This window comes from Etheostoma spectabile, chromosome 7 (genome assembly GCF_008692095.1).
Source record: "Etheostoma spectabile isolate EspeVRDwgs_2016 chromosome 7, UIUC_Espe_1.0, whole genome shotgun sequence".
In the NCBI taxonomy this organism is placed as follows: Eukaryota; Metazoa; Chordata; class Actinopteri; order Perciformes; family Percidae; genus Etheostoma; species Etheostoma spectabile.
Window position 1 is genome coordinate 25,398,381 of NC_045739.1, and position 22,647 is coordinate 25,421,027.

General features: G+C 41.1%; 1 protein-coding gene and 1 long non-coding RNA gene across 2 annotated transcripts in view; one reads left to right on the forward strand and one right to left on the reverse strand.

The window, feature by feature from the left end:
* LOC116691915 (venom phosphodiesterase 1) overlaps positions 1-20,326 on the forward strand; it is a 67,672-nt gene extending 47,346 nt beyond the window's left edge. Inside the window, exons 21-25 of the mRNA XM_032519829.1 lie at positions 12,714-12,849; positions 14,878-14,955; positions 15,048-15,180; positions 18,424-18,580; positions 19,849-20,326. Coding sequence (XP_032375720.1) covers positions 12,714-12,849; positions 14,878-14,955; positions 15,048-15,180; positions 18,424-18,580; positions 19,849-20,022 — 678 coding nt within the window. The 3' untranslated portion in view covers positions 20,023-20,326. The remainder of the gene's footprint in view (positions 1-12,713; positions 12,850-14,877; positions 14,956-15,047; positions 15,181-18,423; positions 18,581-19,848) is intronic.
* Positions 13,988-18,579, reverse strand: LOC116691955 (uncharacterized). The gene is made up of 2 exons (XR_004332593.1): positions 18,375-18,579; positions 13,988-17,255 (listed from the first exon to the last, which is right to left on the reverse strand). It is a non-coding gene; the product is annotated as an uncharacterized LOC116691955 (long non-coding RNA).
* Positions 20,327-22,647: the final 2,321 nt, after the last annotated feature.

Consider the following 22,647-nt stretch of genomic DNA (forward strand, 5'->3'; position numbering starts at 1 on the left):
TGGGTGTATACTTATGCCCCTGTATTTTAACATAGGGGGGTGTATACTTATGCCCCTGTATTTAACATAGGGGGGGGTTACTTATGCCCCGTATTTTAACATAGGGGGGTGATACTATACCCCTGTATTTTAACATAGGGGGGTGTATACTTATGCCCCCTGTATTTTAACATAGGGGGTGTATACTTATGCCCCTGTATTTTAAGGAAGAACATTTTATTTGCAATACATTATTATCACAAAGAAAATCAGTGTCCTTTAAAAGGTTGGACTTCCTATTTTTTTAAATTAGGAATTAAGATCAATTTCCAAAATCCTTTTTTTATTCCTCTTTTAATTAACTTTAGCATGGGTGTGTAAACTTATGCAAGCCACTTGTAGATAGATAGTAGATAGATAGATAGATAGATAGATAGATAGATAGATAGATAGATAGATAGATCAAAAAAATACTGGATTATTGGACTATCATCAGATTCTTGTGACTCGTGATGATTGGATGGCTCGTGTGAGTCACGATGAGGTATAACAGGTGGTTTTTTTCATCAAAATGCAGACATTTCTTGGGAGTGTTTAGTGTCAACAGTTTCCTGGTTCCAGTTTGAGCAATCAGGATTTGGGAATCACAGAGAGAGTATGTGGTGAGACACAGTTGCAGCATTTTAATTTCCCGCAAGTTGATTGTCAGGCAACGACACATCTGTCAGTTAAGGGAGAGGAAATGACAGAGAAATAGAAATGCAGTAGAAGTCAGTCATACTGGATGTAGTATTCAGGTTTGCTGTGCATTGAATTAAACACATTTAGATTACAAATTCACATTATAAGATATTAGGGGTCTGTGCTCAGGAGTGGTTCAAAATGAACATCGGGTCCACCAGCCTAGTCAGCGTTCAGGTTCTACCAGCCACTCAGAAGTTTGGGGTCTTGGGTTTTTGGTGCTAATTTTGAACCGTGCTCTGCTCACGGTTGGCGGTTCGATCCCGGCTCCTAGTGCCCGCGTGTTAAAGTGTCTTTGAGCAAAACACTGAACCCTAAGTAGTTTCCAGTGGCCAGAGCCTTGCATGCCAGCCATCCCCATCGGTGGGAATGAGAGGCAAATAAGGTAGAAGTATAGAAATGCAGGCTATTATTTTAGTCTGGAGCTGGGCTAGCCCAGATAAAAAACACAAATATTAATAGTGCTGTAAACAACTTAAAATTATTCACTGCATTAATCGCATTAAATGTCATAGTTACATGCAATTAATCGCACATTTTTATCTGTTCTAAGTTGTTCTTTGTTATTCTTTTGTCCCACATAATTTTTCTCATTTTGATGCTCTTATCAACGTTAAACAATGTTAAACACATTGTTATAGCCTATGTATATGGCTGGGCGATTGGCCTAAAATAAAATCCCTATTTAAAAAAAAAAAAAAAAAAAATCTGATTTTCTTTTTTTTTCCCCTTCTTGAAATCAATCTGCAGATGACAAAGAAATGAAAAACAAGTTTTATCTGTGTTCTTGAGTCATCACACACGCACACACGATTAGGATTATTCATGCCATTTTGTGGAAATTAAATTGGTTTGACTGTTTCATACCGTTGTTTTTTTGGGGTGTGTGTGTGTGGGGGGGGGGGGGGCTATATATTCAAACAACAACAAATGGATGTCTGTTTTCACCATACAGGTAATCACTTGTTCCTCGCTAAAAGTTCAAATCATTTTACTGTTATGCGCAACCTCGCCCTGTTTCCCCCGTTATTCAATTTCATAGCATTTGAAAAACAAATTGAATTGAAGTGGTTTGAAATAGTATTGAGTAAAAGTTGACATATTCCAGTCTGTGATACCATCAACATCCATTCCTTTAATTTTAGTCTCAATAATTCCAATTTCGCTTTTCTAACTCAAACATTAGGTTGAATCCTATAAATGAGGTTTATTGACCATAAATTCAAAAATGACTGAAAACTAAAGTCAATAATTGAAAATGTCAAAAAAAGTGCCAAAAGTGTTGATAAAAGTTTTTTTTTAGCATGAACAAAAGTGTTGATTTTGATTAAAGTGTTGATTGAGTTAATGCATTCAATGAGTAAAAGACGACCATAAGTAATGCACCTTAAAATGGACCAATACAACAGCCACAACTTAAAGATCAATCGTCTGCAGTGTATATAAATAAATATCAGAATCACTCACTGGAAAAAGAAATAAGTTGACACAGTGTCAGAGTAATGTTCCTATTTACAGACTGTAGTCGAGGTCCAAACACAGCGTTCGGCGCTTTAAGGCACGTCACAAACTCTTCATCAGCAGATGAAGTTTTCTCACTGTTGTGGAGACGGATCTGAGACATGCAGCCCCGTAAATGTTATGATTACATCACCGAGCAGTTTCAGGACTTAATGGTCCTTGTTGGCTTCGACGCTCAATACCCTTGACATATCGAATGTCATCATGAATAACCTTGGAAACAAAATGTGGAGCCGCCTGTGATGTCTCAGCCCATGCGACATTAAAAGACTTCCTAACCCTGCTGGCAAAGTCACAAGCAAACAAATGGACCAACCAAGCCTGAAAGTTTTGCGCAAATACATTTTATTTTTTTTTCAGGGACTAATTCAGTGAAAAGAAATCACAATCTAGTGACCACAGCTGCTTCTGGTTGTTGTCTGAAAACATGGCATATAAAACCCAAAAAATGTTATGACAGACCCAAAGGTCGCTGGACTTGTAGTGGAGTTACAGAGCCAGCTGTTGGTTTGAAACCGCGTCTGAGGTTATCACTGTAATTATGACTAACTAAAGCTTTGGTTTTCCCATTCTTCTAGTGAACACTGGACCCGTTGCCGTCGTGACGCCAAACTGTTGAGGGCCGATGTCCGACTCCCAGCATCCAGAGCCCACGAGTGATCAGTACAACTCTACTGGGAACCTGGCGCACGCCTTCCTGTACCCTCCCAGTAGCATCGCTGCCCCCTCACACTAACGAACACTCAAACAATCACAAAGCCCAAACCAAACCCAGACCTTCACACACCCCTGATCCAACCAGCTCCCCATGCTTTACTCATAAAACATCGGAGCACCTCCAAAAAGGCGACACTCATTTCCTCTGTCTCTCCGTCACACGCTTCACATTTATGCTCAGAAGCATTACACGAACGAGCGTGATAAGGCCTTCGTTTAAGGAGTTGTGTAAATTCAGATACTTTCTTGCACATCTCCGGTTGCAGGGGTTGTGTGGCAGGTGTTTTTACTCATGACACACCTTTCGTCCAATGGCACAATTTCATCATACGTAGGTTACTTCCCTGATTTTTCTCATTGCGTCAGCAGTGTGTTTTTGAATTATTATTATTTTATATATTTTGGGGGGCATTTTTAGGCCTTGTGCCACAGGAAGAGAAGACATGAAAGGAGTAATTTTATTTTCTTTATTTCATTTTTTGATATTTTCTGCCATACTTCTCACAATAGGTTGTAGAATGTGTCACTTTTATATGTGTTTAAAAAAATAACATTTATATATATATAGCCTGTACATCTAGTAGAGAGACTATCACTAGCTCCACACCCGCTGCTGGAAGAAGGAAATTGGAAAATTGCATGGTATGGCCGATTGGACTGGCCAAAGTTTCTCCGAAGCCCAGTGCTGATTGGTCAACAAATTCAAACAAAGGCTGGAAAGCTATTGCAATGACAATACACAAGCATGCAGGGAGTGATGATATAAGTAACATACTGCAGGGCTGATAAGGGGAAGTGGGAACAGGCCGGGAGGGGGGGCTTGATCTGAAATGGTGGTGTGAGTAAGCATGTGGAAGAGAAAATAGAGCGTAGTACTAAGTTGGCTGGAGTTGTGACACTTTCTTTCTCTGGAAGTGACCTGGATTCCTCGCTCCGTAGCTCACAGTTGACATCAAGTAGCACAGGAAACCTGTTGGGGAGACCTTCCATAACCACTTCATCTGTCTCTCTATGTCACTAATCCTAATTAGTCGTCGTTGGAAGGGAAATGGTGGTTTCTACAGAACTGAGGCTTCTGCTGTTCTCTTTCTCTTGTTAACGTGAAAGTGACACAGTGCAGCATGTCAGAATGATTCCGACAGACCTCAATAAGTGCTTTTTATGACCATGATTAGTGTATTTTCAGAAAAAAGAGATAACATATTTACCAACAGATGAAAAGAGGCAATGTCTACTTCCTGTGCTGGACACACTGATAGAGGCACATGCATCCTGAGTTGTCTTTTAATCAAGAAGCTTTACGTTGTTTTAAAGAGATATGAATATGACACTTGAAGGGCCTAAACAAACATTTTAAAGGTATTTAACTGTTTCCCAGCCCAGTGAGATGATGCAGCAGAATGCTAGGTTTCCCAAAACTGAAGTTGTGGTTTATGTGCACATGTAAACATTTGCATGCAGATTTGGAAATGGAAACCCAAAACCTAACTTTTTAGCAAGAAAATTTAAAACATATAATCATTAAAGTCCACAGATTTTTACAAATTTTCGTACTAGGCAGATATACTCCCGAGGCGATTTGTGGTGAGATAAGGGGTGAAGCCACCCCCCTGTTGGCAAAATGCCCAAAATGCATGTCTGACCCTGTCTCTATCCCCTAGTAGGAGAGAGGGCAGGAGCAGAGGGGTGGGGTGGTTGAAACGGCCCCGACCACAGCTCTGAAATATCAGTACTCACCAATGTGTATCTATAAATCCATGGAGCGAAGTAAAAAACAGATTTGTAAATATGTTTGTGTTTTTTCGCGCTCTATGACTTTTGTCTTGGATTTATAAACTCATGGGGTGAATGTGAACAAATCACCTGCTGCTACACGTTCAGTCAAGTTATCTGACACCACATGTTAACATCTGAAAGAATCCCTGTTGTGGTGTTCTTGCAGACTGAATGCGACCGCGGACCCGCAGTTTGTGCTCTAATAATGAGTAAGTGGTGCCAATGTACCCCGAGTTCAAGAGTAAGTTACGGTCAATATCACGGCAAAAAACTACCCTGCACCACTTACCTTTTTTCCTGAATTAATCTTCTCTCCTCTCCTCTTAGAGATCTGGGACTATTTTACAGCACGCTGTTGAAGAAGTAAGCTTCTATTACAACGGCGTTAACGTGGTGACAGGCCCCGCCTCGATTACAACCACGACGGCCAGTACGACACTCAGAGCAGATCCAGGAGTAGGTTTTGTTTTCTTGTTAAACTGTTAAACATTTAGTGACGAGCCAGACTCACATCCAGATGTTCCATCCATCTTCATCTCATTGCTTATCGGTATCTGGTCTCGGGGGCAGCAGCTCCACAGGGGACCCCAAACTTCCCTTTCCCGAGCCACATCAACCAGCTCCAACTGGGGGGTCCCGAGGCGTTCCCAGGCCAGGTTGGAGATATAATCTCTCCACCTAGTCCTGGGTCTTCCCCGAGGCTCCTCCCAGCTGGACGTCCCTCCACCTAGTCCTGTGTCTTCCCCGAGGCTACATCAGATGTTGGTTTGGAAACTGACCAATGGCAGGGCTCAATCCCAGGGGCGGGATAACGCTTGTCTTTCAGATTCCCTTGCATGCGATAGGCTAGCGCTACAACCAACCAGAGCAACGCTAGTTGATAGATTAAACTTTTGACACATCCAGTCAGCAAAACTCTTAACACCTCCTTTTGTCAGATGACTTCAGAATAACTTCAGAATCAGAATCAGCTTAGGGCATTTAGCGAATTTTCTTTGGAGCATCGTTGTCACATGTGCTTACACATACAAACAACCAAAACAAAAATATACACACTAATATACACACTAATATATCATAATATATACATACTCTAAACAGAAACAATATAGAGGCATGAGTGCAATGAAGAGTTCAGTAAAATGATTTAAAGGGGCATAGTGCAAAGGATACTGGGATAAATATATTATGTTATTATATTACAGTATGAACAGTTATGTTTAGGAGATGAGAATGATTAATAAAAAAAAAATAATAGTGAGATGTGAGAATGGGAAAGATGAATAATACTAAATAAGTGGAATGATAAGTGGAACAGTAACTCCAAGTCTTCCAGAGTCGCTGCCAAAGACAATCATCTTCTTTGTTTACAACAGGGAGTTCAGGGAAACCGTCCCAACTCTGCCGTCCTCATGTTAAGCGCCCACCGACTCTATCAACGATGTGATTGGCCTGATCGAATTGGGGTTTTTCCAGCTCAGTTTTGCTGTCGCTAGGGTGCGTCTAGACTTCAGGCTAGATAACATCACCACTTAGACAGCTTAACAACCTTGATTGTGCTCCACTTTGACATTTTTCATCCTCAGGGTTTAAAAGGAAAAAGAGGATTGTTTTCTATTCATCCCTGCAGCCCACTCAGTACATTTTCTCATGAATCCATCATTTCATTGACTTTCTACACAGTTCTATAATTCAGTTTGAAAAACAAAACAAAAAAACTAGTCATCAAAGTAAGGTTTGCTTCTTATTTAATCTGACCGACTGCTGCTCTGAGCTGGGTCACAGACGCTCAACCACGTATGGTTCAATCTCTCCGATGTGTCCGGCCATCGGGACGCCCACTGCTGTGTCAACCAAGCCCGAGCTGCGGTTCTCAATAAGGGACTAATATGTCTTTTCCACCGAGGGGGTCTGGTGCTGGTTCGGAGTCAGTGCCAAATATTGAACCGGTTCTTTTGCTTTTCCAAACAAATAAACCGGTTCTGGGCCAAGAACACGGGTTCCAACTCAGCACCAACGTAGCGCTGGTCTAGAGATAAGAACCGGTTACGTCAGGTGCTGGGGGGGGGGGGCGGGTCCCTATAGGCCTTTTGTCGGAAATATGGGACCCACCCGGTCCACCGGGACGTTGTACCTAACGGGTTTGCTTGATGCTGTTGCCATTGCAACCCAGAAAAGATGATAATAAAAGTTAAATCATGCGAGATATTGTCTTCGTATCCTCGGTCCATAGCGGTGACGAAGAGCTGGCAAGGCCCGTCTTTGAATCCGGGGATTGTATAGCCAGGAGCAACAGTATCAGGCATGTAGTCCTCCATATTGCTGATTGTCATGATGCGTTGCTATGACAACGGAGGTATCGCCCCACCTGGCTCTCAGGCTGTGGAGAATCGAGCTGGTTCTTAGATAATTGGCAAGTGAACCAGCAACGAACTGGCACCAGCACCAGAACCAGAACCAGCACCTGAAAAGACATATAAGAGTAGGGGTGTGTTTGTGTGGCTTCCAAAGGTTTTATGTGAAATAACACGTTTCACAAAATATGAACATAGCATAGTGTTGCTTCCCTAAAACTCTAGAGCATGCAGGGCTACTTAGACCATGCTATTAACGTTGTGTCAGCGTGTGTGTTTGTCCCTGTTTCACATGGCAGTGAGCCCATGCATAAAGACAGCTTCCATAAGAATGTTGTTCCCTGTGTGGTGTGGAAGAACATGACAACCTATTGAGATGAATAGACAGTGAGCGCAGTGGAAGAAGTATCCTTTACTAAATCCTTTAGATCCTTTACTAAAGTTAAGTACTAATACCACATGTAAAAAATACTCTGTGCAAGTAAAAGTCCTGCTTTGAAAATGACTTGAGTAAAAGTATGTAAATATCACCAGGGAAATGTACATAAATTACTAAAATGTAAAAAGTACTAAATGTCGAAAAATCCTCACATTTTAGAAACTGGAACCAATCCAAACAGGTGTGTGTTTGGTCTAATCAAGTCAGCTGGACTTATTAATAGAACGTCAGATTTTATATTACATTTGCTCTGGGTGCAAAGATCTTAACTTTTTAACTTGTTATTGAAGAAAATGCTGCTGCTGTAATGACGAAATTTCCTTGTTGTGGCATGAGTAAAGTTTATAGAATAAAAGTTAAATAATCAATCTTGTAAAGTAACTAAAGCTGTCAGATTAATTGGAGGAGTAAAAAGTACAATATTTCTCTCTGAGATGTAGCGGAGTAGAAGTAGGAAAGAAAAGACGAGTACAAGTTACTCAAATTTCACAAAGAAAATTGGTGTCCTTAAAGGTGGATTTTACCTCATTTTTAATTAAAACATTAAGATCAATTTCCAAAACATGATTTGTGTTATTCCTCTTTTAGTCAACTTAAGCATGAGTATGAAACTTATGAGCACAACTGTTTCCACAGGGGATCAAAAACAGATTAAAATTAAAAATTTAATTAAAATTGCATTACACACTACAAAAATCTGGAGGAAAACCTGCACCCTGAGGAAATCAGGCTGCCAGAGCCCATTTTGTACCTGTTACACAGGCCCGTTGCTGATGAATGTGTGTTGTGTGATGGCAGGTTTTGTCCAGCACAAAACATCCGATCCCCACACACTACTTTGCTGTGGTGAACAGCTGCGGGGACTCGGCCCTCCCGGTGGACGCCTGTGCGCTGCGCTGCAGACCGTGTCCTTCTTGTACTCACAGACCAGACAACTCGGAAAGCTGCCAAGTAAGAAACCACAGTGGAGATTTCAAATTTAGGATGACTCTGCATTGGCCCAGGTTCTGACAGTCCTTCTCTGTCCTGCGTCTCACACTGGGCATTCATTTAAACTGAAACATTTGGGATGACTGAGTATGAACACTGCTTTTTCTGTTGACTAATCCTGAACAAAGCAGCACAGTCCTCTATCTCCGTCTATGGTGATGATTTCCCGTTACGGACACTCCCCGTTGCTCTGTCGGTCTTTGGCATTTGGGTTGAGACTAAATTTCCGTCCAGTGCCACTCTGGCTTCCACTCATTTACAACAGTAATTAGATTTCAAGAGCCTGTGTTCCTAAACGATGCAAGGAAGAGTTAATCACATTCAGGAGGGTTCATTCCTTTCTGCACCATGCGAGTGCTTAGTAAATTGTAAATTTAATGGGAATTTTCACGGTCAAAACCATTATTCTACTTATTAAGCGCCGACAATGTATCGCCGGGCCCATAGTATCGGCGATATTAGGCATTTACCAAACTATCGGTATGGGCATTCATAACGGCCAATAAAAGAAAAAAGAAATACACTGTACATATATATATTCATCATCAGAATTGATTAATTGGACAGAACAGGTGGCAGAGAACATTAGCGTTACGCCGAGGGGAGAAGCAGCCATAGCAGGCAGGGGCGCAGCCGTCATTTCAGAAGAGAGGGGACAGACTAAGTTTTATTGAAAGAGCTCCCAGAAGCCACATTTTCATTTATATTCATAAACCAATTGTTTAATGCCACTTCTGCCAATGGGAGACTGCTACCAAAACTATTGTAGGGGTGTCCGGTTGTACCTCCTTTTGGCCGTATAATAGCCCAAATTTGGTGGCCTCTGACACACATTTTATCATATACACTGATCTAATATTGCGTATTTAAAAATTAGATTATAAAAGGGTTTCTCCATAGTTTTTGTATATATTGTATATTTATTATGCCTATATCTATACGAGGCAATCAATTGACGCAACCTGAGTAACGTTCACATCACCTTCTCATGGGGCCTCAAATCAAACTCAGATATGAAGGAAAATGCGGGGGACATGTCCCCTTGCTTGCAGGTACATAATGCACTTCTTTTTTCAAGAACAGGAAGCAACAGAAACGTAGCCCCATTCGGAGACAAATCATCACAAACAATAGTTGACTAATTTAAAATGTTTATTTTGTCTTGACAGAGTTCTCAAGCCGAGTTCCACTGGGTCGAGATCTCATGTGGTTCCATCAATCACGAGTCCGAGACGTCGAGTGGATCACGGGATTGGATTTTTACCAGGAGAGCAGTCGACCAATCCCAGAGCTGCTGAGGATCAGGAACCCGCCCCCACAGCCGCCATTCCAGAAAGAATGAAACAGCCCTTTCCACAAGAAAACGCCAAGATGAATATTCCCAAATCTGTTGAGTCAGTGGTCCTAAATTGTGTTATCACTGGACGTCAGGTATCTAATTTCCAATGTAGTAACATTGTTATGTAGTATTTTAAGGAAGAACATTTATTTATTTGCAATACATTATTCATTCACAAAGAAAATCAGTGTCCTTTAAAAGGTTGGACTTTCCTATTTTTTTAAATTAAGGAATTAAGATCAATTTCCAAAATCTTTTTTTTATTCCTCTTTTTAATTAACTTTAGCATGGGTGTGTAAACTTATGCAAGCCACTTTTAGATAGATAGATAGATAGATAGATAGATAGATAGATAGATAGATAGATAGATAGATAGATAGATCAAAAACATACTGGATTATTGGACTACTCATCAGATTTCTTGTGACTCGTGATGATTGGATGGCTCCGTGTGAGTCACGATGAGGTATAACAGGTGTTTTTTTTTCATCAAAATGCAGACATTTCTTGGGAGTGTTTATGTGTCAACAGTTTCCTGGTTCCAGTTTGAATCATGGGATTTGGGAATCACAGTAGAGTATGTGGTGAGACCACAGTTGCAGCATTTTAAATTTCCCGCAAGTTGATTGTCAGGCAACGACACATCTGTCAGTTAAGGGAGAGAAAATGACCAGAGAAATAGAAATGCAGTAGAAGTCAGTCATACTGGATGTAGTATTCAGGTTTGCTGTGCATTGAATTAAACACACATTTAGATTACAAATTCACATTATAAGATATTAGGGTGTCTGTGCCTCAGGAGCTGGGTTCAAAATGAACATCTTGGTCCACCAGCCTAGTCAGCGTTCAGGTTCTACCAGCCACTCAGAAGTTTGGGGTCTTGGGTTTTTGGTGCTAATTTTGAACCGTGCTCTGCTCACGGTTGGCGGTTCGATCCCCGGCTCCTAGTGCCCGCGTGTTAAAGTGTCTTTGAGCAAAACACTGAACCCTAAGTAGTTTCCAGTGGCCAGAGCCTTGCATGCCAGCCATCCCCATCGGTGGGAATGAGAGGCAAATTAAGGTAGAAGTATAGAAATGCAGGCTATTATTTTAGTCTAGGAGCTGGGCTAGCCACGGATTAAAAAAACAACAACAATATATTAATTAGTGCTGTCAAACAATTAAAATATTTCATTGCAATTAATCGCATTAATGTCATAGTTAACTTGCAATTAATCGCACATTTTTATCTGTTCTAATTGTCTCTTGATTTCTTTTTGTCCCAATAATTTTTCTCATTTTGATGCTCTTATCAACGTTAAACAATGTTAAACAACATTGTTATATAGCCTACTGTATATGGCTGGGCGATATGGCCTAAAAATAAAATCCCCTATTTAAAAAAAAAAAAAAAAAAAAATCTGATTTTTCTTTTTTTTCTCCTCCTTCTTGAAATCAATCTGCAGATGACAAAGAAATTGAAAAACAAGTTTTATCTGTGTTTTGCTTTGAGTCATACACACACGCACACACACGATTAGGATTATTCATGCCATTTTTGTGGAAATATAAATTGGTTTGACTGTTTTTCATACCGTTGTTTTTTTGGGGTGTGTGTGTGTGTGGGGGGGGGGGGGGCTATATATTCAACAACAACAAAATGGATGTCTGTTTTCACACATACAGGTAATCACTTGTTCCTCGCTAAAAGTTCAAATCATTTTACTGTTATTGCGCAACCTCGCCCCTGTTTCCCCTGTTTATTCAATTTCATAGCATTTGAAAAACAAATTGAATTGAAGTGGTTTTGAAATAGTATTGAGTAAAAGTTGACATATTCCAGTCTGTGATTACCATCAACATCCATTCCTTTAATTTTAGTCTCAATAATTCCTAATTTCTGCTTTTCTAACTCAAACATTAGGTTGAATTTCCTATAAATGAGGTTTATTGACCATAAATTCCAAAAATGACTGTAAAACTAAAGTCAATAATTGAAAATGTCAAAAAAAGTGCCAAAAGTGTTGATAAAAGTTTTTTTTTTAAAGCATGAACAAAAGTGTTGATTTTGATTAAAAAGTGTTGATTGAGTTAATGCATTCAATGAGTAAAAGACGACCATAAGTAATGCACCTTAAAACTGGACCAATACAACAGCCAACACCTTAAAGATCAATCGTCTGCAGTGTATATAAATAAATATCAGAATCACTTCACTGGAAAAAGAAATAAGTTGACACAGTGTCAGAGTAATTGTTCCTATTTTCTACAGACTGTAGTCGAGGTCCAATCACCAGCGTTCTGGCGCTTTAAGGCACGTCACAAACTCTTCATCAGCAGATGAAGTTTTCTCACTTGTTGTGGAGACGGATCTGATGACATGCAAGCCCCGTTAAATGTTATGATTACATCCAGAGCAGTTTCAGGACTTAATGGTCCTTGTTGGCTTCGACGCTCAATACCCTTGAACATATCGAATGATACATCATGAATAATCCTTGGAAACATAAATTGTGGAGCCGCCCTGTGATGTTTTCTCAGCCCATGCGACATTAAAAAGACTTTCCTAACCCTGCTGGCAAAGTCACAAGCAAACAAATGGACCAACCAAGCCTGAAAGTTTTGCGCAAATACATTTATATTTTTTTTCAGGGACTTAATTCCAGTGAAAAGAAATCACAATCTAGTGACCACAGCTGCTTCATGGTTGTTGTCTCTGAAAACATTGGCATATAAAACCCAAAAAATGTTATGACAGACCCAAAAGGTCGCTGGACTTGTAGTGGAGTTACAGAGCCAGCTGTTGGTTTGAAACCGCGTCTGAGGCTTATCACTGTAATTATGACTAACTAAAGCTTTGGTTTTCCCATTCTTCTAGATGAACCTGGACCCGTTGCCGTCGGTGACGCCAAACTGTTTGAGGGCCGATGTCCGACTCCCAGCATCCCAGAGTCCCAGATGTGATCAGTACAACTCTACTGGGAACCTGACGCACGCCTTCCTGTACCCTCCCAGTACGCATCCGCTGCCCCCTCACACTAACGAACACTCAAACATTCACAAAGCCCAAACCAAACCCAGACCTTCACACACCCCTGATCCAACCAGCTCCCCATGCTTTACTCATAAAACATCGGAGCACCTCCAAAAAGGCGACACTCATTTCCTCTGTCTCTCCGTCACACGCTTCCACATTAATGCTCAGAAAAGCATTCCACAGAACGAGCGTGATAAGGCCTTCGTTTAAGGAGTTGTGTAAATTCCAGATACTTTCTTGCACATCTCCGGTTGCAGGGGTTGTGTGGCAGGTGTTTTTACTCATGACACACCTTATCGTCCAATGGCACAATTTCATCATACGTAGGTTACTTCCCCTGATTTTTCTCATTGCGTCAGCAGTGTTTTTTTGAATTAATTATTATTTTATTATATTTTGGGGGGCATTTTTAGGCCTTTGTTGCCACAGGATAGATGAAGACATGAAAGGAGTAATTTTATTTTCTTTATTTCATTTTTTTGATATTTTCTGCCATCTATTCATCACAATAGGTTGTAGAATGTGTCATCTTTTTAATATGTAGTTTAAAAAAATAACATTTATATTTATATATAGCACTGTACATCCTAGTAGAGAGACTATCACTAGCTCCACCTAACCGCTGCCTGGGAAGAAGGAAATTGGAAAATTGCATTGGTATGGCCGATTGGACTTTGGCCAAAGTTTCTCAGAAAGCCCAGTCTGCTCTGATTGGTCAACCAAATTCAAACAAAGGCTGGAAAGCTATTGCATTATGACAATACACAAGCATGCAGGGAGTGATGATATAATATGTAACATACTGCAGGGCTGATAAGGGGAAGTGGGAACAGGCCGGGAGGGGGGGCTTGATCTGAAATGGTGGTGGTGAGTAAGCATGTGGAAGAGAAAATAGAGCGTAGCTACTAAGTTGGCTGGAGTTGTGACACTTTCTCTTCTCTGGAAGTGACCTGGATTCCTCTGCTCCGTAGCTCACAGTTTGACATCAAGTAGCACAGGAACCCATTGTTGGGGAGTAGACCTTCCATAACCACTTCCATCTGTCTCTCTTATGTCACTAATCCCTAATTAGTCAGTCGTTGGAAGGGAAATGTTGGTTTCTACAGAACTGAGGCTTCTGCTGTTCTCTCTTTCTCTTGTTAACGTGAAAGTGACACAGTGCAGCATGTCAGAATGATTCAGACAGACCTCAATAAGTGCTTTTTATGACCATGATTAGTGTATTTTCAGAAAAAAGAGATAACATATTTACTCCAACAGATGAAAAGAGGCAATGTCTACTTCCTGTGCTGGACACACTGATAGAGGCACATGCATCCTGAGTTGTCTTTTAATCAAGAAGCTTTACGTTTGTTTTTAAAGAGATATGAATTATGACACTTGAAGGGCCTAAACAAACATTTTAAAGGTATTTAACTGTTTCCCAGCCCAGTGAGATGATGCAGCAGAATGCTAGGTTTCCCAAAACTGAAGTTGTGGTTTATGTGCACAATTGTAAAACATTTGCATGCAGATTTGGAAATGGAAACCCAAAACCTAACTTTTTAGCAAGAAAATTTAAAACATATAATCATATAAAGTCCACAGATTTTTACAAATTTTCGTACTAGGCAGATATACTCCCGAGGCGATTTGTGGTGAGATAAGGAGGTGAAGCCATCCCCCTTGTTGGCAAAATGCCCAAAATGCATGTCTGACCCTGTCTCTATCCCCTAGTAGGAGAGAGGGCAGGAGCAGAGGGGTGGTGTGGTTGAATACGGCCCCGACCACAGCTCTGAAATATCAGTACTCACCAACTGTGTATCTATAAATCCATGGAGCTGAAGTAAAAAACAGATTTGTAAATATGTTGTTGTTTTTTCGCGCTCCTATGACTTTTGTCTTGGATTTATAAACTCATGGGGTGAATGTGAACAAATCACCTGCTGCTACACGTTCAGTCAAGTTATTCCTGACACCACATGTTAACATCTGAAAGAATCCCTGTTTGTGGTTGTTCTTGCAGATCTGAATGCGACCGCGGACCAGCAGTTTGATGCTCTAATAATGAGTAATGTGGTGCCAATGTACCCCGAGTTCAAGAGTAAGTTACTGGTCAATATCACGGCAAAAAACTACCCTGCACCACTTACCTTTTTTTCCTTGAATTTAATCTTCTCTCCTCTCCTCTTTTAGAGATCTGGGACTATTTTTACAGCACGCTGTTGAAGAAGTATGCTTCTATTTACAACGGCGTTAACGTGGTGACAGGCCCCGCCTTCGATTACAACCACGACGGCCAGTACGACACTCCAGAGCAGATCCAGGAGTAGGTTTTGTTTTCTTGTTAAACTGTTAAACATTTAGCCTGACGAGCCAGACTCACATCCAGATGTTCCATCCATCTTCATCTCATTGCTTATCCGGTATCTGGTCTCGGGGGCAGCAGCTCCACCAGGGGACCCCAAACTTCCCTTTCCCGAGCCACATCAACCAGCTCCAACTGGGGGGTCCCGAGGCGTTCCCAGGCCAGGTTGGAGATATAATCTCTCCACCTAGTCCTGGGTCTTCCCCGAGGCCTCCTCCCAGCTGGACGTCCCTCCACCTAGTCCTGTGTCTTCCCCGAGGCTACATCAAGATGTTGGTTCTGGGAACTGACCAATGGCAGGGCTCAATCCCAGGGGCGGGATAAACGCTTGTCTTTCAGATTCCCTCTGCATGCGATAGGCTAGCGCTACAACCAACCAGAGCAACGCTAGTTGATAGATTAAACTTTTGACACATCCAGTCAGCAAAACTCTTAACACCTCCTTTTGTCAGAATGACTTCAGAATAACTTCAGAATCAGAATCAGCTTTAGGGCATTTACGAGGAATTTTTCTTTGGAGCATCGTTGCTCACAATGTGCTTACACATACAAACCAACCAAAACAAAAATATACACACTAATATACACACTAATATATACATTAATATATACATACTCTAAACAGAAACAATATAGAGGCATGAGTGCAATGAAGAGTTCAGTAAAATGATTTAAATGTGGAGCATAGTGCAAAGGATACTGGGATAAATATTATTATGTTATTATATTACAGTATGAACAGTTATGTTTTAGGAGATGAGAATGATTAATAAATAAAAAAAATAATAAGTGAGATGTGAGAATGGGAAAGATGAATAATACTAAATAAGTGGAATGATAAGTGGAACCAGTAACTCCAAGTCTTCCAGAGTCGCTGCCAAAGACAATCATCTTCTTTGTTTACAACAGGGAGTTCACGTGGAACCGTCCCAACTCTGCCGTCCTCATGTTAAGCCCGCCCACCGACTCTATCAACGATGTGATTGGCCTGATCAGAATTGGGGTTTTTCCAGCTCAGTTTTTGCTGCTGCTAGGGTGCGTCTAGACTTCGAGGCTAGATAACATCACCACTTAGACAGCTTAACAACCTTGATTTGTGCTCCACTTTGACATTTTTACTTCATCCTCAGGGTTTAAAAGGAAAAAGAGGATTGTTTTCTATTCATCCCTGCAGCCCACTCAGTACATTTTCTCATGAATTCCATCATTTCATTTGACTTTCTACACAGTTCTATAATTCAGTTTGAAAAACAAAACAAAAAACTAGTCATCAAAGTAAGGTTTTGCTTCTTATTTAATCTGAATCCGACTGCTGCTCTGAGTCTGGGTCTGACAGACGCTCAACCACGTATGGTTCAATCTCTCCGATGTGTCCGGCCATCGGGACGCCCACTGCTGTGTCAACCAAGCCCGAGCTGCGGTTCTCAATAAGGGACTAATATGTCTTTTCCACCGAGGCGGTTCTGGTGCTGGTTCGGAGTCAGTGCCAAATATTGAACCGGTTCTTTTGCTTTTCCAAACAAATAAACCTGGTTCTGGGCCAAGAACACGGGTTCCAACTCAGCACCAACGTAGCGCTGGTCTAGAGATAAGAACCGGTTACGTCAGGTGCTGGGGGGGGGGGCGGGTCCCTATAGGCCTTTTTGTCGGGAAATATGGGACCACCCCGGTCCAACCGGGACGTCTGTTCACCCTAACGGGGTTTTGCTTGATGCTGTTGCCATTGCAACCCAGCAAAAGATGATAATAAAAGTTAAATCATGCGAGATAATTGTCTTCGTATCCTCGGTCCATAGCGGTGACGAAGAGCTGTCAAGGCCCGTCTTTGAATCCCAGCGGGAATTTGTATAGCCAGGAGCAACAGTATCGGCATGTAGTCCTCCATTATTGCTGATTGTCATGATGCGTTGCTATGACAACGGAGGTACTTAGCCCCACTCTGGCTCTCAGGCTGTGGAGAATCGAGCTGGTTCTTAGATAATTGGCAAGTAGAACCAGCACCGAACTGGCACCAGCACCAGAACCAGAACCAGCACCTGAAAAGACATATAAGAGTAGGTGTGTGTTTGTGTGGCTTCCAAAGGTTTTATGTGAAATTACCACGTTTCACAAAATATGAAACATAGCATAGTGTTGCTTCCCTAATAACTCTAGAGCATGCAGGGCTATCTTAGACCATGCTATTAACGTTGTGTCAGCCGTGTGTGTTTGTCCCTGTTTCAACATGGCAGTGAGCCCCATGCATAAAGACAGCTTCCATAAGAAATGTGTTTCCCTGTGTGGTGTGGAAGAACATGACACACCTATTGAGATGAACTAGACAGTGAGCCGCAGTGGAAGAAGTACTCCTTTACTAAATCCTTTAGATCCTTTACTAAAGTATAAGTACTAATACCACACTGTAAAAAAATACTCTGTTGCAAGTAAAAGTCCTGCTTTGAAAATGTTACTTGAGTAAAAGTATGTAAATATCACCAGGGAAATGTACATAAATTACTAAAATGTAAAAAGTACTAAATGTCGAAAAATCCTCACATTTTAGAAACTGGAACCAATCCAAACAGGTGTGTGTTTCATGGTCTAATCACGTCAGCTGGACTTATTAATAGAACGTCAGATTTTTATAATTTACATTTGTTCTGTGTGCAAAGATCTTAACTTTTTAACTTGTTATTGAAGAAAATGCTGCTGCTGTAATGACGAAATTTCCCTGTTGTGGCATGAGTAAAGTTTAATCTATGAATAAAGTTTAATCTAATCTAATCTTGTAAAGTAACTAAAGCTGTCAGATTAATGTGGAGGAGTAAAAAGTACAATATTTCTCTCTGAGATGTAGCGGAGTAGAAGTAGGAAAAGAAAAGACGAGTACAAGTTACTCAAATTTCACAAAGAAAATTGGTGTCCTTAAAGGTTGGATTTTACCTCATTTTTTAATTAAAACATTAAGATCAATTTCCAAAACATGATTTGTTTATTCCTCTTTTTAGTCAACTTAAGCATGAGTATGTAAACTTATGAGCACAACTGTTTCCCCATAGGGGATCAATAAACAGATTAAAATTAAAAATTTAATTAAAATTGCATTACACCACTACAACATCTGGAGGAAAACCTGCACCCTGAGGAAATCAGGCTGCCAGAGCAGCATTTTGTACCTGTTACACGGCCCGTTGCTGATGAATGTGTGTTTTTGTGTGACTGCAGGTTTGTGTCCAGCACAAACATCCCGATCCCCACACACTACTTTGCTGTGGTGACCAGCTGCGGGGACTCGGCCCTCCCGGTGGACGCCTGTGCCGCTGCGCTGCAGACCGTGTCCTTCTTGCTACCTCACAGACCAGACAACTCGGAAAGCTGCCAAGTAAGAAACCACAGTGGAGATTTCAAATTTAGGATGACTCTGCATTGGCCCAGGTTCTGACAGTCCTCCTCTCTGTCCTGCCGTCTCACACTGGGCCATTCATTTAAACTGAAACATTTTGGGATGACTGAGTATGAACACTGCTTTTTCTGTTGACTAATCCTGAACAAAGCAGCACAGTCCTCTACTTCTCCGTCTTATGGTGATGATCTTCCCGTTTACGGACACTCCCCGTTGCTTCTGTCGGTCCTTTGTCCATTCTGGGTTGAGACTAAATTTCCGTCCAGTGCCACTCTGGCTTCCACTTTCATTTTACAACAGTAATTAGATTTCAAGAGCCTGTGTTCCTAAACGATGACAAGTTAAGAGTTAATCACATTCAGGAGGGTTCATTCCTTTCTGCACCATGCGAGTGCTTAGTAAATTGTAAATTTAATGGGAATTTTTCACGTTCAAAACCACTTCATTCTACTTATTAGAGCCCGACCAATGTATCGCCGGGCCAATAGTATCGGCCGATATTAGGCATTTACCAAACTATCGGTATGGGCATTCATAACGGCCAATAAAAGAAACAAAGAAATACACTGTACATATATATATTCATTCATCAGAATAATGTATTCTAATTGGACAGACCAGGTGGCAGAGAGACATTAGCACTGTTACGCCGAGGTGAGAAGCAGCCATAGCAGGCAGGGGCGCAGCCGTCATTTCAGAAGAGAGGGGGACAGACTAAGTTTTATTGAAAGAGCCTCCCAGAAGCCCACATTTTCATTTATTTATTTCCATAAACCAAATTGTTTTACTGCCACTTCTTGCCCAATGGGAGACCTGCTACCATTAAACTATTGTAGGGGTGTCCGGTGTACCTCCTTTTTGGCCGTATAATAGCCCAAATTTGGTGGCCTCTGACACACTATTTTATCATATACACTGATCTAATTATTGCGTATTTAAATAATTAGATTTTAAAAGGTTTCCTCCATATGTTTTTGTATATATTGTATATTTTATTATTGCCTATATCTATACGAGTCAATCAATTGACGCAACCTGAGTAACGTTCACATCACCTTCTCATGGGGCCTTCAAATCAACTCAGATATGAAGGAAAATGCGGGGGACATGTCCCCCTTGCTTGCAGGTACTATATTGCACTTCTTTTTTCAAGAACAGGAAGCAACAGAAACGTAGCCCTAATTCGGAGACAAATCATCACAAACAATTAGTTGACTAATTTTAAAATGTTTATTTTGTCTTGACAGAGTTCTCAAGCCGAGTCTCACTGGGTCGAGGATCTCATGTGGTTCCATCAATCACGAGTCCGAGACGTCGAGTGGATCACGGGATTGGATTTTTACCAGGAGAGCAGTCGACCAATCCCAGAGCTGCTGAGGATCAAGACCCGCCCCACAGCCGCCATTCACAGAAAGCAATGAAACAGCCCTTTTCCACAAGAAAACGCCAAGATGAATATTCCAAATCTGTTGAGTCAGTGGTCCTAAATTGTGTTATCACTGGACGTCAGGTATCTAATTTCCAATGTAGTAACATTGTTTATTTATTTGGTTTCTTTGCATGATTCTTTCCTGCATTTAAGGGGTTAATTCACGCATAACCCAAAGTTATGCGGCAGTACTGGACTTTTTGTGCCGTGGTGCTACTGGACTTAAAATCGTTTTTGAGGATTGTGCACTTTTTTTTTTAAAGCAGGATAATAAAACAAATAAATCTAATTTGGTCCAAGAGAAAACAAGACCTCCTCTTGGCTCTATGTTCAGGCTCCAGATAAACTGACCCTGATGACAGACTTGGGCCGAAACTCAAAACAATCAGTCCCCACAGATTTTAGACCAACGGAGAATGAAACTAGTTAATCGAGTCAATGTTTAGTTTTAATAAAACAGGACACAGATCCACCAGGGAGTTGCAGAGGTTCTCCCCCGCCTGCCTTGTTAGATCCTGAGGATGAAAGTAAGGCCTACATGAACAAATAAGACCTCAGCCAGATTCTTTGTTTTCAAAGATTAACCAGCTAAAATAACACCCCACCCCCACTATGATTTGGCTTGCTGACAGTCAAATTCTGTTTTATTTGGTCTCCCCCTATCCCATTTGATATATTGGATAAATTAATGTAACTGCCCCCGGGGTTCTGGATAAACCTGAGGAAACCAAGATACCAACAGAAAACTCAGTAAAAATAGTAAACAAAACAAATACTCACGGCCAGCCAGACCCCAACTGAGAGAGAGGGAGAGAGAGAGACAGAGAGAGACAGAGAGAGACAACATAAATGAATATTAAGCATCTTTCATTTGTTTTTTTGTTTGTTTTTTATCTTGCTTTGTTGTGATGTGCAGATGAAGTACACCGAGCAGCCAACACGTGATAGAAATCTCACATCTCGTCCTTTTCAACTTGAACACATGCCATAAAACTCCTCGTCTTGAATCTGTGCAGCATAATCACTGAGACCGCACACACTTTCAAGGGGAACTAGACACAAGCAGGGATTCCAAATTTTGGAAGTTGCATATGGTCCAAGTGATCACGTTAAGCTCATGCAGTAGACCTGCCAGTGGAGGAAGACGGCTGCATTACGTAAGCGTTAGGATCTGACTGACCAATGGCATTTCCGGGATTGTTCCGCTTTTCTACGTCAGCCGATTGGCTCTGAGAAACCTTTTTCTGAGCCCTTTGCAGCCGCTCTGGTTTTTAATGTAATCTATTTAAATGTGAGAGTCTTTGCAAGCGCTTGTTAGAATGTCGAACATCTCAAATTGTGAAATCATGAAAAGATACTTTAAGGATGTAGAGTGAACATGCTACATGCCATAAAGCCAATGTGTCTACCATTCATTTTTGAATATTTCTGATGGCATACATTTTAAGTTTGTGCAAAACCTGAAAAAACCTGAAAAACCTCAGTGAACTTTGGTGCAGTCTGTCAATTTTGTCCACTTACTCGTGCCTCAAATTTGCAAATATAAACATTTATTCAAGATTAGTGTGTTGTATTAAGAACTCAGAGACACCTGCAACAACATTGGAATTGTATTCAATTAAATTTATTTTTATTTTTATGACTTCTAAGCCATGCCCCAAGCCAAGATAAATCCTAAAAAAAACAGGTGAGTCACTCAACAGCAACTTGGATATTTACACCAAAGGAAGGCGGGGGGGGGGGGGGGGGGGGGGGGGGGAACGGTCTAAACTTGTTGGCAGGAATCCAAACGAGATGGTAGGAAAACCATCTTTGAATGTGATGAGCTGGCGAAAAGCAAACCAAGGTACAAGGTCTAGGTGTAGCTTTGAACGAGGAAACTTGAAGACCGCGCCATCCGGCATTTTTGATGATCCCTCACTAATATTGCGGCTGTGATTCCATCCATCCCATCTCTCCCCTGTTCCTTCATCCCGTCCCCCCTTGTGTCCTCTCTGTTCATTGTCAGCTGAACCCATTCAGAGCACATATCTACAGCCACAGTTGCTCTTCCAATTCATCATCATGTACACTCATCATAACCCTCTTTTCTTAACCCTCATGTTGTCCTCGGGTCAAATTTGACCCATTTTCAGTTTTTTCATCCCATGAAATGGGCCTTCAAAATAAGCTGAAAATCACCGTCATGGTCAGCATTAGAAATATCAAACGACTTTGGAAAAAAACATTTAAAAAAATTACCCGCTGCATTGAAAAAGTGACAAAAAATGTCATAAAATGCGATTAAAAGTTTTCATGGTTGACGGGAAGACAACACCAGGGTTAAACAAAGTGACAAAACACAACGTGGGAGCCCAGTTACCGGACTGGTGGGTTCAATGACCTGGCGCCGGGGGAGGGGCATGCCCGGGAATCAGAGATGGGAAGTAACTAAGTACAAATACAGTAGATCTTTAAGATTTTTACTTTGCTATTTATTTTAGTGCCAACTTTTTACTTTTACTCCTTACATTTTAACATGAATATCGGTACTTTCTACTCCTTACATTTTACATAATTGGCTCGTTACTTTAGTTTCTAATAATTTCAGTTGAAATTAAAGCTGCAGTAGGGAGTT